Raw genomic sequence first — 18,909 nt, 5'->3', positions numbered from 1 at the left:
ATATAAAGGCTCGCTCTATTCTTTGAGACAGTCCATATTCTTCAGTCTCATAAGTTACATCTGTAATTTACCATTGAATAAAGTCGCCATACCGAGTGATTCTGTATGACTCATTTTTAAAAAACCAACTTGACTACTTTCGGCATAACATCGGAGTTATTTGATTTTTTTGAGTATTCGAAGCAATCATATAAACTATGAAGCTAAAAAGGGCCAATAATATAATCTGCAAAAAATAATGAGAATGTAATAAATAGTTTAAAGCAAAATATAATAATAGCTTATGGTCTTTACTTTTGAAAATTAAAGAAATTCTTACAAACTGAAGTATCCTAAGTGGTTTAGCTAAAGGTGGTACTTTTAAATTCATGCCATTTTTATTTATTTCCACTGAATTGTTTAGTGTGTCCTTTTTCCTTCGGTCAATCTCGAGATCTTCAAAAAATTCATCTTCTGCAATACATTATTTAGAAAATTGAGAATTGTCAATCTTGAAAAATAGAGCCTTTGGTTATACTAGGAGAGGATTATTTTTTTAAATTATTGTAAAATCAAGAAGGGTTTTTACCATTTTTGGTCATACCTTTAGATGCCAGAACGTTAATCTTTTTCAGTTTGTTTATTATTCTCTACTATTCAGATTCAAAATTACTTTTAAAAAATCTTATAATTTTTTGCCAATATTTCCGAAATTTTCTGACATTTGCTATCGTCCGTTTTTTGGTTTGATTCTAGTTTTATTACATTTTTCAAACAATTACATTTTAAGTTATCAATATTATTTGAGTTTGAAACTTTAGCTAAAGCTTTAACCATACTTTATGAAATCGCTTTATATTATTTTAATAAAAGCATACAGAATTACAAATTGCCATTCACAACAGGAGACAAATTGAAAAAAAAACAAAGGAAATATTTAATAATTAGTAGCCATAAAGGAAGATCATTATCACGTCGAAAAGGAATAGAATAGAAGCTGTAGCAGTCAGAGACATTGAAAGATGTAATATCCATAATTCTTCAATTTTTTCTTTTCTGGCACTGTAGCAATAACGAAGAGCAAAATTCCAACTACTCCAAATAGAAACATCTGTAGTCCAGAATTATTGATTGGTTATTTATCAAAAAATGACGTTACTTACAAGTAATTTTACATATAGTGTTAAACTTTCTGAATGTCTAATAATTGATATACTCACGGGAGTATCTGTTATTGGATCACCTCCAAATTGACTTATTATGTCCACCAAAGTGATGAATAAAAAACTTCCAAAAAGCACTGTTCTTAAAGCTCCTTCGACTTGATGATAGGGAGATTTTTTTGAAATCGTGTAGATTTTTACAACAAATAAAGTTGTAGCAAGCAACTACAAAAATTTGAATTTAGAATTTAAACTAGGAAATCAAATAATTTATGAATAAAGTTAGTTACGAATCTAAAAATACTCACAAACTGAAATATTCGAATGGGTTTAGCCATAGGAACTGTGCACGGATCATCACAAGTTCGCACAATTGGAGAAGCGCAAGTAGGGTGAAAACCACAGGTTGGTTTCATCATTTTAAATACAATTTACTTTTTTTTGTTGTAAAAAGTGAAACCTTCCCAAATTTTAATACGGAATTCTTCGTTCAAAAAAATCCTCAGCTAATTTATCTTCTTCAAATATCATTTAGAATCATTTTTTGATCTCCTTATGTCTGAAGTCAACTTTAAATCTTTCCTGAACTTGTTAGACGCTAGAGCTTGACATTCTACTTCATCTTCGATTTGATATTTGTCATTTTCCCTTTCGTCAATTTAATTTAATAACCAAAAATCAAGATGACCTGTTTTCTTTTGCAAAAATAGCAAAGCTTCCACCCGATGCGATCAAAAAGAGAACAACACCAGAGGATCCGAACACAACCATCTGAAAAATAACATTTACATTGACAATTCTTACATCATTGCATGTGCAAGAAAACCTTTTTCAATGGTTGTTCTACCGGTGTATGGGATCATTTCCGAATTGGCTCACAGCATCGACAATTTCAACAATGAAGAAACTGAAATTGATAATTCCGAGGAGGGTCAAATTTCCATAATCGAGAATCTTATCTTGAGTCAATCCAATCGTTAATCCCAATAAGGTAGTTGAAAGAACCTAGTAAGAATGATTAAATATGTCTATTGACATTGCTCATCTGGTTTATTTTATGATATTCTTCAATTGTTTTGATTATTTCCAATGTCTTACGAGTTAAATAATCCTGACTGGTTTGACTCTGAGGCTATTTTGACCCGGGCAAGATTTCAAATCAGCTTTTCCATCGAACTTGTAAAGTTCAATCATCTCTAGATTTTCTCCTTGTGGCATTTTTGGACAGCAAATTTTGATGATGCAGGCTAATTAAAGAAAAGGACGACTTTTGTCATAACCACTAAAACAATGGACGTTCATCATAAAATTGGTTTAATACAAAGATACAATTTGTTTATATAGACCTCTTAAAAGTCGATACATCTAAAATTCTGAAATATAAATTCTGCATAGACAGTACTTACAAGTCAATATTCAGTACTCATAACGGCTAAATTAATTATGCACAATTGCTTAAAAATTAGCGAGACAACTATGGACAGTTGACTGTCGTACTCTAATCTCAATTGGACGGATTTCGATTCTGAAGTAAAGACAAAATACCTCTTTTGTAAAATAGATAAAAAATCTTACAAAAATAGTGTAAATATAGAACGCAGTGTCTGGAACTTATGGATACGAAGTGGCATTAAAGTGAAGTCTAGAAGCTTAAGAACTTTGGATTACAGCATTGTACGTCGAGGTGTCTTTTTAACACCACATTGTTTGCACTATGCGAGAGCAAAAATGGCGCCACAATGGTCGTGAAGATTATGATATTTGTAATTTACAGAAAATAATTTCACGATCTAAGATCGATATTGTATGTACAATTGCAACTGTTGTCTTTTGTACTTCAAAGGCGATATACTCGTGGTATTCTTCGTGTGTTGCTAACGTTAATAAAAAAAAGTCCTGGTGACGATACAATAGTTTCTTATATTATACAAGGCATCGAGATTCTTGTCAGAATTTTGAATGCAATAAGGATGAGAAGCTCTTAAGTTTGTGTCACTTTGCATGTAGAACTGTAGATAAATAATATTATACTCTGTATTATACAAAATAATAAATCTCCTTTAAAGTGATTATTCCTTAGCGATTGAACTATCAAACTTTTAAAGTTAGGCGATAAAAATGGAAAATTAATTATTCATAGTAGCTTAGTTTAAGCATACAGAATTACAGATGCTTTAATTATAATTTGAAATCAAAGTGGTTGTTGATAAGTCCTTATTGCATCCAGGTGCTAAATAAAGTGGAGAAAAAAATTCTCTGCAGTCTTCATTATTAGATTGCTTACTAGTATCGGAAGGTTAAGACGATATCAACGACGAAAGTAGCAAATGTCAAAAAAGTGAAAACTGCGCCGGATATTAACATGTCCAAATATTGTTTGCTGCCGTAGACTTCGTTGTTGTATTGTATGCCGCCTGATCCTTGAAGCTTTCGCCAATTATGAACCATTAAACTTGCGGCGATTATGTGGAAAAGGGCACCCACAGTTGAAAATATCACTGACTGCAAGTACAATTTTAGTCATTTTAAAAATTATATAAGGAAGTACTCAAATATTATTATTTTTGCTACATGCCAGGGAATTCCGGAAGGTCAGGGTTTTTTTCGCTTGAATGTAAATCGAATTACAAAATAGAACCCAATAAGAAAATCCAACTATTTTTGTTTGAAAGTTAATTCTTTTTAATTAACAAGTCTTGTTATATTGGTGCAAAAATTACCTTTCTTGGATTAAAATTCCACTATTTGGTTGAACATTCAACTACCTTTTTGATTGGAAAATTATATTTTTTGGTGGAGAAGTTTTTTTGGTTTGAAGGTTCAACTATTTGGTTAAAAATGTAACTGTTTTTGATTGAAGTTTAATCTTTTTTGTTTGAACATTCAACCATCTGGTCGACTTTGTGTTTCGCTTGAAAGCTCATTTATTTGGTTTCAAATGCAAATGTTTGTTGTAATATTAATGTTTCTTTTTCAATTCACTTATTTAGCTGTAAGTCATCTTTATTGCTTAAAAATTAATTTCTTATGGCAGAAAATGAATCTTTTTGGTCAAAATTCAATACATTTCGACTTAAAATCTCAAGCGGTCCATATTGGATGCAATGTGGTACCTATACATTTATTTTATTTAAAACAATTTATTCCTCTATTTTCATGATTAATTATTATATTTCCCCTCTCAGGTGTACAGTTGCTTTTATACATGAAAGAGAAAGTTATGACGTTCAGGGAGAAAAATAACACGGTCAGTGTTAAAAAAAGTGTTATGGTATTCCAAGCGAGGAAATTAATTTAAAACATGTGTAAAATTTGCTTGTCTCACATTTTTTTAGCTTATTAAATTCGATTTCCAGAATTAGAATTTATTTTTAGAAACCATACACTGAAGAACTTGGAGACAAGTGGTCTTGTAAACAATTAACGAGTGAATCAGGCTAGGACTTAATGAGACTGTTAATAGACAATACACCCGATAATGACCATATGACTCAGATGCATAAATAGGGTGTGACTTCCTTGCCGAGGAAAATGTGACCAAGCTGGTTTTCGATATCGATGTGTTTGGATATGAAAATTTCAACTTGTTGAACGGAAATTAATTTAACCTCGAGATTTGTCCCTGAGTTATTGTGCAACAATTAATTGGAATATATGTCAACTTTCATTGTTGTAGTTACAGAGTGTAGAGAACTTTTTTTGTCTTTACTAATAAAGCGATCTTATTATAAGAACTAAATTTAATTATAAATTTAAATCATTCTTATTTGTTTGCAATACGTACCAATCTTTTTGGAATTTGATCTCCCAAAACCGCATGGCTGATGATAAAAACTGTATTAATTATGAGGTATGAACCAAGTGTGATATAAATGAAGACTACATCATCTAATTTTGGCGCCCTTCTATCTAAATGGGTTCGATTGAAAGAGTTGAATGGATCAACTATTAATCCGATTGCAAAAATGGAAAGAACCTGAAATAAATTATAAAGTATGATTAGTATTAAAAATATTGTTGAGAACGAAGCAATATTTGTAGAAAAACATTTTAGAACTGTAATTAAATATCAGATGAAAATAAGCCCAAGAGAATATTACATTATTTTCTCTTGAATATATATTAATGAATAAATAAACAATTATTTTCCTGAATAGAATTAATGTAATTAAAGAATTAGTATAACATAGTGATTACTAAACTATTGTTACTAATTAAAGCACCCTAGAATATTAGCAAAATTGTTTTTACACTTTTTTTTACTTCTCATCTATAAGAAATTAAAAGTGAAAAAGTACCGATGTCCCGGTAATTGTAATTTCCAAATATACCATGTACGAGTAATAGTTATTAGTTGTTCCAATCTTCGTGAAAACGATTACATTTTTTTCCAATTAAAATAGTTTTAAGTTTTAAACGGCTTGAAATAAAAAGAAGAAATCAGTGCAAAATTTGATTACTATATTTTGGTGAAATAAAAGAATTATTATAATTTCCATAGCTTTATAAACTGTTTGAGATTTTTGAAATTAAATACTACAGATAATCTTAAAATCGATAGTTGTGATTTTCCGATGGACATTGTGATAATAAATGATAAGAATAGCAAATTCTCTTTTCAAATATTTATTTTTTGCGTTTAATTAAAAAATACTTTCAAATTAAATTATATTTTTATTTATAAGAAATTAAAAAGTCACAAAAAAATAAACTTGACGGAATTGGTATTGTATCATTTTTTAAAACATATATAACTTTTTAAAAATTGCAATCTTGGACAAAATTATGTGTATTTTGAGGTTACTTTGTGTTTTCGTTGTTAAATTATTAAAACCATAAATAATTACATATTTATTTAGCATTTATATTTATATTATATAATATATTTTGATGTCCGATTAAAAGCTGCGCAATGAATATTATAATTTCACTCTAAAATGAAATAAACCAAATTATTGACAATACGATATCCCGCTAAAATATTTTTGTTTAAATTTAAACTTCATATAAATTTTTATCTGTGGTAGCGATATTTCTGGACGAGAAGGTACACCAAGTGGTACATAAAACATGATGTAAAGAGACCCCGTTCTTAGCCTAAATCCTAAACCTTTAGCAATTTTCCAAATTTCCTGATTCATCGCGAGCAGCTATAATGAATTTTTTTATCAATTTGCACTAAGTTTGTAAAAAAAAACTAATTTGGTTGGTAGATCGAGAACTGTCAAAAATTTCCTCAAATTCTATTATTGTTGCGTTTTTAATCAAGAAATACTTATTTTCAGTGTTTGAACCTCAAAACTCACGATTAATGGGATATATATATCTTAATCTGAATAAAAAATTAAATGAATCATCTTACCACTTCCACCACTTTGGTCAAAATTGAAAAAGTTCCTATGGAATCAGAATCTTTTGATGAGTGTGTACTTTGAAGACCGTCTTCTGCCATTCTTACTCTTTTGTGCTTTCCTCTTGTGTCTCCCAGTTTGTTTCAAAATTGCAACAACAACAAAAATCAGTGTCTTCCTTTGAACTTCTGATATTAAAATTGGTTAGAATCCTTCCTTATTGAAAGTTCTTATCAATTCTGGAAAATAAAATTAACAACTTTGATTAAAACTCTTTCACATTTCGAAAGAAAACTTAATAATTCCTCAAATTTATTTATTATTTATATAACACAAATTTTTTTTATCTCATATCGTATTTTAAAAATAGTATTTGAATTGGTGTGAGGTAGGTCTGGAATAGTAAATATAAATCATGTAGGAAGTTTATACAATAGCTTTCAGAATTGTTATGAATGGCAAGATAATAAAAAAGTAGTATATTTTTAGTTTAAGAATTTGAAAACTATTACCTTCTGCTACATCAATGAAATAATTCTGAACTTTTGAAAAATAAATAAGTGAAAATTTTGATATAATAATGCTGAAGTGAAAATACTCATTTGCTATTCGAAACTTTGATTTAGGGATAGACCATCACAATAGTTTAATTTTTATCTATTGGCGATGAAACTAAAAATTTATATTCTATAGGATTTTACGTAGAAGGGAGTTCTCTGAATGAACAATTTGATTTTCACTGTCTCTAATACTAATTTGGTAAAACATAATTTGAGAAATGTAGGTCGACAATAAAAATTCACTATCCTGTAAAAAAATTGTACTTATTCCTGAGAACAAGGCTGCATTCTTTATATTTATTAAAGTTTAATAAAAAAAAATGCAATAATTTCATTTTTAATTACTTGCAAACCATCATATTACTTCGAATGCTCAATTGAATTTTATTCATGTGCCATATAGATTATTTCGATTTGTACAAAATTGGCCACTAATTATTTGTTTGCATAGCATAACATCAACTAATTAACATTCTCGATATCATGCTTACTGACAAAACAATAGGCCTACATATTTATTACTTTTAACGGTTTACAGTAATTTTAGGGTTCGACATCCCCAATTCATAACTGACATTTTTCAAAAACATTAATTATAGAAAGATAAAACGAGTCGACGATTGCAAAAAAGAAAATGCAGCAGAATCTCTTCATTTGCTCAAGAATCACTGCAATGAGGACAGCCGGCTCAACTCGCTGCATCATCAACCTTCATGCATTCCGCAAACTGCAATCTACTGACACATCTACTACTACTACAAGAATGGAATGATCCATGTTTTGGGAACCACTGCAAAGTTATGCTAAGGCCTCTCGCATACGAGAAATAACCGTTCGAAACTCCACACTCTTGTGAATAAAATATGCACGTAGCAGACTTGACGTGATCGAGGACACATCATCTTAAAATCTCAAGAACTCTCTCCTTGAATTTAGAAATTCTAATGGAATTTAAAATCGAATTTTGGTAAATTTTCTCTAGAAGTCAACAAAAAATCTCATCTGAATTTAAGAAACATTGCAACTGGGTTTAACAAACAGCTCAACTGGATTCAAAAAAACATTACTCTCCTGTGTAAAGCAAGAAAGCGATAACTACATTTGGGATTTTTCACCTGATTCGCAATTGTTTTCTATTTAACTATATTGTAAACAATTGTGAATCGATGGGCTAATTCGAAAATGTAGTTTAACAAACATCACATATAGTTTGTGACATCTCACCTGGATTTGAATTTTAAATCCCTGAAGAGACACTATCCAATCGCACCGTTCCAAAACATGAACCACGTGCACTCGTACAACTCCACCTACTTCTTCAAGCAGTATTCTTCAATAGGAGAACTTCACCTAGGCACTGGAGAACACAACTGGAGAACCACAATCACGTATAACTTGTAAAAGAAAGCCACACCGAAGCGAAAGCGTAAACAAATCACTAGAGGCGACGCCCGACTGAATTGGAACTTGGATTTTCTACCTGTGGAAGCTAGTCTGGAGATCGATTATGTTGAATTGGAGGGTTCCAAACAGGTACTGGTTTCCTGTTGAACCCTAAAAACGGGAGAAGCAGGAGGAGAGAGAGAGAGAGAGAGACCGTGCCGCGGTGTAACTTAAACTGGAACGCCAAGCGTGACACGGTGTCTCACAGTCTCAGCAAGCTGCGCAGGCCAGCTAAGCAACTTAGGCGAGTTCCACAATTCCACAGACTAGGTTCATGTGTGTTGTATGATCATACACTTGAGATGGTATGAGTGCGTAGGAGGCGATAGTATAGTAGTAGCATGCAGTCTTTAGCTTTTTAGAGAATGCTTATTTTATAGTTGATAGGCTCGGATGGGCATAATACAGCAACTCTTATAGGATAACAGAAATGATAAATTGTCGACTTACATGTAAAATTGGTATCCATGGCAATCCATGGAGTTGCATACCAATCTCATGAATTACTCACTTGTTCACCAGGTCCCCTTGGAGGTGGAAATGTAAACATGTGACGCAGTCGCAGGAGACAACATAGCATGCTTGGGTGGGTTGGTTGGGCGCGGTCATTGTTTTTGGAACCGATTATTCGCGATTCCTGACATAGTTTTTATAGCTGAGATCTCATTTATTTATCATCTTCAGAATTGATTTCCTGTGTGGTAGCGCGTTATCAGGTTTTAGGTTTTAGAATTTGAATGCTTTCAAATTATCATTTCTGAGTAGCTTTCACGTATTAGGGCCACATAAGGCTCAAGATACTATTGCTCAGTTGGAAAATGAGTGACTAAATTAATTATATAGTTAAGATATCGAAAAAAGTACAGCAATTTCAATGTTTTCATTTGACTCTTGTTATTAGTTTCTCTCTTGTTCCTTGATGAACTAATGTCTCATTGTGAGAAACGTAACACCTTATATGAGTATACCCAATTTTGTCTACAGTAGAGCATAAAACATGCAAAAGTACATCAATTAAAGTTTGATAACAACAAATTGAAAGTAACTTTTCATACGGCTTCAATTTTTATTTTATACATATATTTTTTTAAATTTTATTCTGATATGTAATCTGAGATGATTTCTGAATGGCCTTTTAATTTAGTTTTCTTTATTCAATACCTCTATAATTAAATTCAATTTTCTAATTTAGGGACCAAATCTGCGATAAGTTTATACGACTGTGATTATAATATAGCTGACTTGATTTGAACGTATGTGCGAGTAAAATTTGATTTCTCTCGGGTGATAATTTTTCCAAAACCCGTATAATGAATTCTCCTATTAACTAACTTAACTTAATGACTTTCAACAGAGCAATAAGAAGGTCCTTCTTTTACACCCCTGCCTACATTAATTTATTTTCGGGCAATTACGACGTTTGACAATTGACTGTGTGGTTAATCATGCGCTCAACCATCCGGAGAGTGGGTGTAGGTCCGGTCAAGCATATCCTCCACGAGGTCAAGTAGAGTAATTGATGTACATTGCACATCATAGTCGATTTACATTTAAATATTTCAAGAAATTGAGAATCTTCTCATTTTTCTTCTTAATGATTTCAAAATAATTGGAGTGAATTTAAAAGAATTGAATAAAATTCAAGCGACTTTGATTTAAATCATCAAGATTTGAGTGAATTGAATAAACATTTTTAAATACAAAAATTTGCATTGAATTGAGAAAATAGGAGTGAACAGAATTTAATAATGGATTGAAAAAAAGTCATTGACTTAAGTAAAATTCTTGTGAATTCAGAGGGATTTAATGGAAATGGCAAATTTTATTTGAAATTCATAAAAAATAAAAGGTGATTTAAGGGCATGCGACACAGTGGGATTCCTACATTACCAACCTCTTTTTTCCATTTAACAAAATTTTTTTGTGAACCATAGAACTTTTTTGGTAAATGAAATATCGAACTCAAAATTTGAGGAGAGCATAAGAAGACATTATTCTACGTTTATGTACTGCATTTGAATCGGAATTAAAAAAAAACTTATTTCTGAAATTTTTTGCCAAATTTCGATTCAAATGAAGTACATAAACGTAGGATAATGTCTTCTAATGCTCTCCTGAAATTTTGAGTTCGATATTTGATTTACAAAAAAAGTTCTATGGTTAAAAAAAAAAATTTGTTCAATAGAAAAAAGAGGTTGGTAATGTAGGAATTCCACTGTGTCGCATGCCCTTACCGAAGAAGTTCAACTGAATCGCAAATTTGTCAAAAATATTGTAAAAATTAATTGAATCTGTATATTAATATCAGAGCTAATTCAGGAAAAATGAAAGGGAATTAAAAAGAAATAAAAGTATTCACGATAAATTAGTAAGGATAAATTCAAATAAATTGCAAAGAAAACGAAATTATTTCATTTATTTCATTAAAATGAGTGTGAATTTTGAAGAATTCGAGGGAATTTAAGATATTTTGATACATTCGTACGAGTTTAACATGAATTTAAAAGAATTCAGGGTGAATTAAAAATAATTGAAATGAATTAAAGGGATCGTCCATGTATTATGTAAAACTTGTAACAAGATAAAATGACTCTCCTCTCTACTGTTACGTAATTTTCACAAATCTGATTTTTATATTATTATTAGAGAAGGTCTTAGATTTGTGTAAAATTTGCCCCCCCCCCCCCCCCAGTTTTTGTCAAATGTCCACGTTTTGAGACTCCCTGCATCTGAAAAACAGGTTTTTACGAATGTGCCTGTCTGTATGTATGTCTGTCTCTTTCCGCAATAAGTTTTGAAAAACTTAATATATTAGATTGGTCTTTAGTACACTCGTTTAGTGTCCCAAAATAAAGGTCAAGTTCGTCAGCCAGACATTTTGGATAAAAATTCAAAAAGTGGGCACATTTTCAATATTTACGAGACCACTTTTTTCAAAATTCAAAAATTCTCTGTACGGTTATTCTTAGTATTCAAAAAGTCGAACAATTCTTCCTCCTGACTTTTTTCATAAAACCAAAAATTACTAGAGTTATAGCATTTAAAAAATTAAAAAAACACACGAAAATGAACATTTTAAACAAAACGCACGATATGAAAAAAAGTCAAGAGAAGAAAAATGATGCTTTTTGAATGCCCTACGAGATTATCATAACGACTTTTTTAATTTTCTTTGAAAACCCAAAAATTCATTTTGACAGCCTAAAAAATAATGAAAAATAAAAAAATTACATTTTTTGGCCAAACTATTCAAAATACGGTAAAAGATGAGGAGACAAAAATTGTGTATTTGAAACAGATCTACGAATTTGTTATGAATCACTTTTTGATAAGATGCGTAGTTTTGGCTTGAATCATTAAAAATATCATTAACAGTAAAAAAATAAAAAATCTGCCCGCTGCGTGGGCACATTCTTATTACAACTTTTGTCTTTTAACTTATTTTTCGTCTCGTGTGTGGAGTTTCAGAGAATTAAATTTTTTTATGTTTTTAATGTTATTTTTTTACGATGAAAACCAAAAACATTACTATCAAAAAATTAGTCATGACAAATCATTGTTACATTCTCATCATAGAAGTTATTAGATTTTTGTAAAATTTAACCCCCCCCCCCCCCTCGTTTTTGTCGAAGGGTCCACGTTTTGAGACTCCTTGAATCCGAAAAATATAGGTTTTTACGAATGTGTCTGTCGGTCTGTATGTATGTATGCCTGTCTGTCTGTGCGCACGATACCTGTTGAAAAAATCATTTTATTAGATTGGCCTTTGGTACACTCTTTAGAGTCCTAAAATAAAGGCCAAGTTCGTTAGCCAGCCATTTAGGATGAAAAGTCAAAAAGTGAGCGCATTTTGAATATTTTAGAGACCATCATTTTCAAGTTATCGTGTTCACAAAAAAAGTGTGCCCCCCCCCCCCCCCCCCCCCCCCCCCCCCCCCCGACACACATACGGACAATTGATTACAACATTGTGGTAGAAATGTTTAAATTGAGAAAAAATTAATTAAATGAAAAAAAATTTCGAAAATGTTACCATTATAAAGCTTCCTCTCAATATAAGGAAGAAGCAAAAGGAGTTTAAAAAAATCCGCTCTAACTCCAAATAATTGGTCACAATTTAATAGCTCCTTCTTCAAAAGTTCAGAAAAAGTGATTACTTCAACCAATTTTTAGAGTAGAATTAGTATTTCGAAGAGGAGATGTTTCTATATTATAATATAATTTTGTTTACCTTTTTGTTGGGAATTAACATTTTTTCTTGAAAATTCAACTTCTTGCGTGTAAAAGCTAATTTTTGTTGTTAAAAATTAATTTTGTTGTAAAATTCGTTATTTCAATTGAAATTTCATCTCTTTTTAAAACTTTAACTACTTTGTTGAAAATGAATTTTTGAACTAAACATGTAAGTATTCCAACAGAAAGTTGAACTATTTTTCTGAAAATCCGCTTTTTTGGTGAGGAATGAGATTTTTAACGAAAAATTCAACTATTCTATTTTTCATTTAAATTTGATCTTTTTTGGTTAAAAATTCCACTATTTGGTTGAAAATGTATATTTTTTTGGGGAAAAATTACTATTTTTTTCTGAAAATCCATGTAATTTGTTAAAAAATTTGTCTCCCTTTGTTAAATTAATCTTTTCGGATAATAACTCATCTTTTTGGCAGGTATAAAATCCAACTATTCCAGTGAATGTAAATTCCTCTTTTTAATTGAAAATTAATTTATTTCGTTGAAAATTCACGTATTTTGTTTAAAAAGACGACTTTTTTGGTATAAAATCGACTGTTTTGGTACAAAAGGATTTTTTTCTTTAAAGTTAATCTCATCATTTAAACATTCTTCTTATCGCTTAAAGATTCAAGTATCCTAGTTAAATATTCATCCCTTTAGTTGAAAATTAATTTCTTTGGTTAGGTTCACCTACTATTAACTATAATTGAAATAATTAATTTTCGACACTGAAGTCAAATCCACTCTCAACAACTGATTTCCAATGAAATAATATTTTGGAAACAAATTTAATTAAGTTGTAATTTGTTGAAATATTAACAAAAATATTTAGTTTTTTAGCGGATTTCTTTAATAAAACACTTATTTCAAATTGAAAAAATTACTTTCACATATCTTTTCTGTGGTTTAAAGATATAAAAATTTTACTATCAATTTAATAATTTTTACAGTTCTAAACAATTCCCGAAATGTCAAAAATAGCTATAGAGCTGAATTCAATAATCGTTAGAACCCAAGGGTTAATTTATTAAACGAAAATTGACTAAAGTGATGTTTTCATTAAAACAATGACTATAGTGGCTGTTTAAAAAAGTGCCAAAATAGTGATTTGAGAAAAAAGTGACTAAAAGTGACTTTGGCAACTAGGGTAAACATGGGTATTACCGACACTATAAAAAAAATTTAGAAAAAGGAGAATATTAATTTATATGCTTATTTTTTGATAACAAAGATGAATTCATCTGAATGGGCAGATTTTTACCGTTTTCAGACAGTACCCAATAATATAATTTTTATTTGTCAAACTATTGTTATGCTTATTTTAAAATAATTTATTCAAATTCAGTGAACGACACCCTACATTTAGTGAACGACACCGCTATTGACTTTGAATTTAAAAGAAATTAGAAAGTTATTTTTAAGAAATATTATGCAATTTATTTTCTTTAGATAATAAGGAACATCATTTTGTATGAGCATGGGTTTTTTTAAAAGAAAAGACTAAGTTTTTGGCGAAAAGGAATACCTTCGATATTGTGTGGTTATGTTTATTTCATCAGTTCACGAATTTGTCAAATTCATTCGGGGGTGTCGTTGATTGATTTTTGAGGTTCGGAAATCCAAAATCAATTAAAAAGATATTGAACATTAAAGACTCTTGAAAAGCGATGGCATAGAAATAAGGAAAGCAAATAGCAATCATAGCAATACGGACATCAATAAAAAAATGCGTATTGTACCCTAAAAACTTTCTTTTGTTGGGTGTCGTTCATTGAGAGATACGTATGTCGTTCACTGGTTTTGAACGTATGATAAGAATATTTCAAATATATCAAATCTACTCAAATGTGAGACTAATATTTATTTTTATAGTGTCAAAATGTCCTCCTTTAGGTGGCAAAAAAAATGTTATTGAATGAACGTAAATTCAGTAATTTTGTACTAAATAAATATTGAAATGCAAATTAGATAGATTATAGAATATTTATTCATTTAAAAGTATCTATTTTATATCTCTGAAATTCTAATAAAACCATTTTCATTGCACAATGTCGTTCACTAGAAGAGTGTCGGCAATACTCCTGTTTACCCTATGTGGCAGCCCTGTAAATTGAGAATCTCCAACATAGATCAAAAATACGAAAAATTCTTTGTGATTAAATCAGCTTTCTTATGCGAAGAATCTGAACTCGTTGCAATGGAAAGCCTCCTAGTAGAAGCTTTCTTAAGGAAAGCATATAGCAATTTATACTTGAGTAATTAATGATGTTATTTGCTACTTTATTTAAAATATTGTTGTATTATAGACAAATAGTAGTTGTTAAGTCCACTTTAATTCTTCAGGACTTAAAATTATTGCTTAGAAATACATTTCTTGTCTAACTCTAATTTTCATTGTCTTGCAATGTTTTCTATTGATAAATTATTATCATTATTATCTACCTATATAAAAAGTAAACTAGACTCTCTAAATATGAATAAGTGAAAAATTCACGAATGAAATAGTAGTCAGACATTTCACTGATAAATCAGTTATTTCGGACTCATTTACTAATCTGTTCAGTAAGAGCAGAGTAAATCATGTGAAACATAATCTCTAAGATTTAAGATTTACTTAAGTTGCAAAACGAATTCTTTGATGATATAATTTTTCAATTTCGGGCTATAAGTCTGCTGAATTAAATGTTTGAAAAATATACTCTAACTCGTATAAAAAATACTTACTTAACGGGTGTGTACATGACAGTCCAATCTTGGAAGTTATGTAATATATGAGTTCATTTGTCATTTAAAATCATTGAAACTTTTCACCTTTTGTAATATTTGATCATATTTATGGGTTTTAAGTTTTTACTATGATTACTTTATTGAATCTAGTAAAATATTATTTTATTATGACTGCTAAGTTGATACGGTGCAGTTCTGCCAAATCCTAAAAGTGATTATTTCACTGAATGCATAAGTAAATTTTTACTGATAGTCAGTGACCAATTTCCAGCTATTTCAGTCAGTGAAATCTCACTGACAATTAGTAAAATTTCACTTATTCAAATTTAGGGAGGAGCGTTCATTTCAAATTATTTTTGTAGACTTGTTAAAAAGTATAATTAAACTTATGATTGAAAATGATTACCTTTGAGTATAGTATTACTTGATTTGAGATTTTCAGAGTAAAAGGTATACTTTGAAAAAATAGTTTGTAATTGTTAATCATAAAACCATCTGAAGTTGGGCGAGTATGTCAAATAGGTTTGGATTTTTTATCAGTTTGAAAACTCCAAACGAAATATAAACAATTTTGTACTCAGATTAATCAAATGTGTAAGGGAGTGTTTACGTCTGACTTGAATGATCAAATATTGATAACGTCAAGATTATCTGTTTCGTTGGAGGTTTTTTGATTTCGCCTAAAACAATGGTATATCAAATGTGGGCCATAAATGGTTGACTTTTAATATTAATTTAATTCCTAATTGGCTTTAATCATAAGGATCCCAATTTTTGGTTGGCAAGAATTTTTTTTTAGTTTTGTCCATTATAGTCATCCATAAATTACGTAAGGATTATTTAAGTAATATTAGACCCTGCCCCCTTCGTAAAACTTTTTCTACAGTAAGTTTCTGTAAGCGTAAGATTGATGGATACCCCCTTTGTACTTAAAAAATTTTTATTGTTATGTAAAAATACCCGATTTTATAAATTAATAAAGTTAATTTTAGAATTTGTTTTTATACTTCTCAGCAAGTTATGGTACTTGTGACTTACAGTGTCCTGATGTTTCTTGTGGTATTTTAATAAAAGATGACAGTAAAAGTATTCTTGTTACCATTGTAGCCGGTAACAATACAATACAGCTTTAAAGAAGAAAAGTTTCCTAAAAAAGTAGAGAATAACAGATCATTATTTTTGCAAAATAGAGAATATTTTATAGACAAAATGCGAATATCTAAGAGGATAACCTCCTTTTTAAATCTTCTTGACGCGTGTTTAGTTGATTCGGAAAATATGAAGCTGATCAACAAGGCAATAATGATAATAAGAACAGTTAAATGCTGAGTAAATTCAATTGGAATTGATGTTCTTTTTGAATTATTATTTAAATATTCAATGAACACACCAATTTGAACAATTATCACAGCCTTAATTATAACTTAGATTAATTCATTTTTGTTATTCATATTGATGCTCATACCATTGTGACCAAATTAATCATTTTTAAGGTGGGATTTGGGTTCGTAAATATTTCTTTGATACATTTAGTCATTTTTGAAATTTCTTTCAACCTCAAGTTTTTGTTCCTAAAATAAAACAAACTTTCAAAATCTCTTGAATTATCTGAAGTTGACTTAAGAGAGTAAAAATCTATCGCAAATGTAAAGAAGTGGAATTGTTTTTACACCTGATGTCAAGAATCAAATTTTGATAAAATCTAGATCATCTGTTTCGCTGGAATATTTTTCCGTCAGTCGGGTATATAAAAAGCCGAGTTATATATAAAAAGACTCGAAAGCCGAGTATATAAATTGTTGGCCTTAAATATTTGGTTCGTTATATCACTTCAATTCATGATTGCCTTCGTTTTCGAGGACCCCAATGTTTGGTTGGTAAGAATTTTCTTTACATTTTGGCCATTAGGGTCATTCATAAATTACGTAAGCGACATACTTCATTTAAAAATGCGCCGAGGCAGTCCATTCTCATTTGAGAGAATCATTTTCCACTAAAATGTGATGTTTTTTTAAAGAAATAAGACGACATAAGTCTATCTTATCGATTAGACGGTAAATTTTTTGTCAAAGTTATGATTAATTGAATTAGAAAAATTTTAAACGTGAGTTATCAAAAAATGGTCAGCATTTTTTTGAAAAGTGTGATCTTCTTTAATCTAATAATATTAGTTATATTTTTCTTTCCGATTCTAATAGAACTTCTCCTCCTCTTTTGAAATCCGTTGAATACTAAAAAAAGTTCAGAATTGGCAAGATGGCAGCGGTTTTTCTGAAAATATTCAAACAATTTACTCAAAAATCCCACATTATTTTTTCTCACGATTTTTTTCTACATTAGTCCTAATGTGAGTTTTTTTGTAAAAATGACACACGATACGAAAAAAAAGTCAAGGGAACAACATTGCTTTGCCTTATTTTCTATGGAAAAATATGTATGCAATCTTCTAAGATTTATTTTTTTCTCAATAATACAATTTTGTATTTTGATGATAAACTAAAAACGGCTTAATTTAACAGTTTTAACAACTTGCTGGTGGAAGAATAATGAAGTAAGTTATAAAAAATGGAGAGTATAGATTATTTTAAAAATTCCGACTTCAGAGAAAAAACTTTGACGTAAAATATTTTGCAACTGTTAAATTAGGATCCTTATTTTTTTTAATCAAAAATAAGACGAGATAGAACAAAAGTAGGACACATTTTTCAAAATATGGAGAGAAATTATTTTGTTCCTTCGACTTTTTTGTATCTTGTATCGTTTTAAAAAAAAATGTAAACTTTAGTTTTCAGACAAAAAAATCTCCCTTCTCTCTTAGGCTCGGGCCCAGGTATATTACATTGAAATATAGTGTTTAAATTACGACAAACGTAGAATTTCAGGAAAACCGCCTCCATTTTGTAGATGTTCAACTTTTTTTTAAATTTCAACGGATTTCGAAAGAGGATGAAAAATTCCACCTGAATCAGCAAGGAAAAGATAGATAATTATATCAGATAAAAAAACAATGTGTGACAGTGGGGCCACATGTAGTAGTAGTAGTAGTAGTAGTAGTAGTGAAACTTGATGGATTTACTTTGAAATTTTTCGTTAGAAATCATCATAAGTTTTAAGGAGATTGCGTAGTAGGAGAGTGCAGAGAAAAAGAGAGAATATACATAATTGGTTTGGCAGTAGTGGGGATATCGAACAGAAGTCCTTAGGGCAATTGTTAGTCCGGGAGCTGGGTATGTTCCCGTATGCATTCAAGAGGCAAAAGGTAAAAACTAGTTAATCTTATGTATTTTGACCCGCTGAATCCAATGGTACCGGTTAATTTTACGAGACGTGGATAGGTTTTGTTTAAAACGAAATTGTTTAAACAAATAGGAAAAAATGGTTTTTCTTTATGGGACAAATTTTTTTTTAGTAAATATGGACAATTCTAAGCATAAAAGTTCTCTTGCAACTTTT

General features: G+C 30.0%; 2 protein-coding genes across 3 annotated transcripts in view; one reads left to right on the top strand and one right to left on the bottom strand.

The window, feature by feature from the left end:
• Positions 1-18,909, top strand: part of LOC117172155 (adenylosuccinate lyase) — a 64,766-nt gene that overhangs the window by 12,562 nt on the left and 33,295 nt on the right. The window lies entirely within an intron of this gene.
• LOC117172156 lies at positions 2,444-8,737 on the bottom strand. The gene is made up of 4 exons (XM_033359962.1): positions 8,278-8,737; positions 6,505-6,732; positions 4,927-5,118; positions 2,444-3,644 (listed from the first exon to the last, which is right to left on the bottom strand). Exons 2-4 carry the CDS (start codon positions 6,592-6,594, stop codon positions 3,426-3,428), a joined length of 501 nt encoding a protein of 166 aa, XP_033215853.1. The 5' UTR covers positions 6,595-6,732; positions 8,278-8,737; the 3' UTR covers positions 2,444-3,425.

This window comes from Belonocnema kinseyi, chromosome 4 (genome assembly GCF_010883055.1).
Source record: "Belonocnema kinseyi isolate 2016_QV_RU_SX_M_011 chromosome 4, B_treatae_v1, whole genome shotgun sequence".
Lineage (NCBI taxonomy): Eukaryota > Metazoa > Arthropoda > Insecta > Hymenoptera > Cynipidae > Belonocnema > Belonocnema kinseyi.
This window is presented reverse-complemented; position numbering and strand designations above follow the sequence as displayed.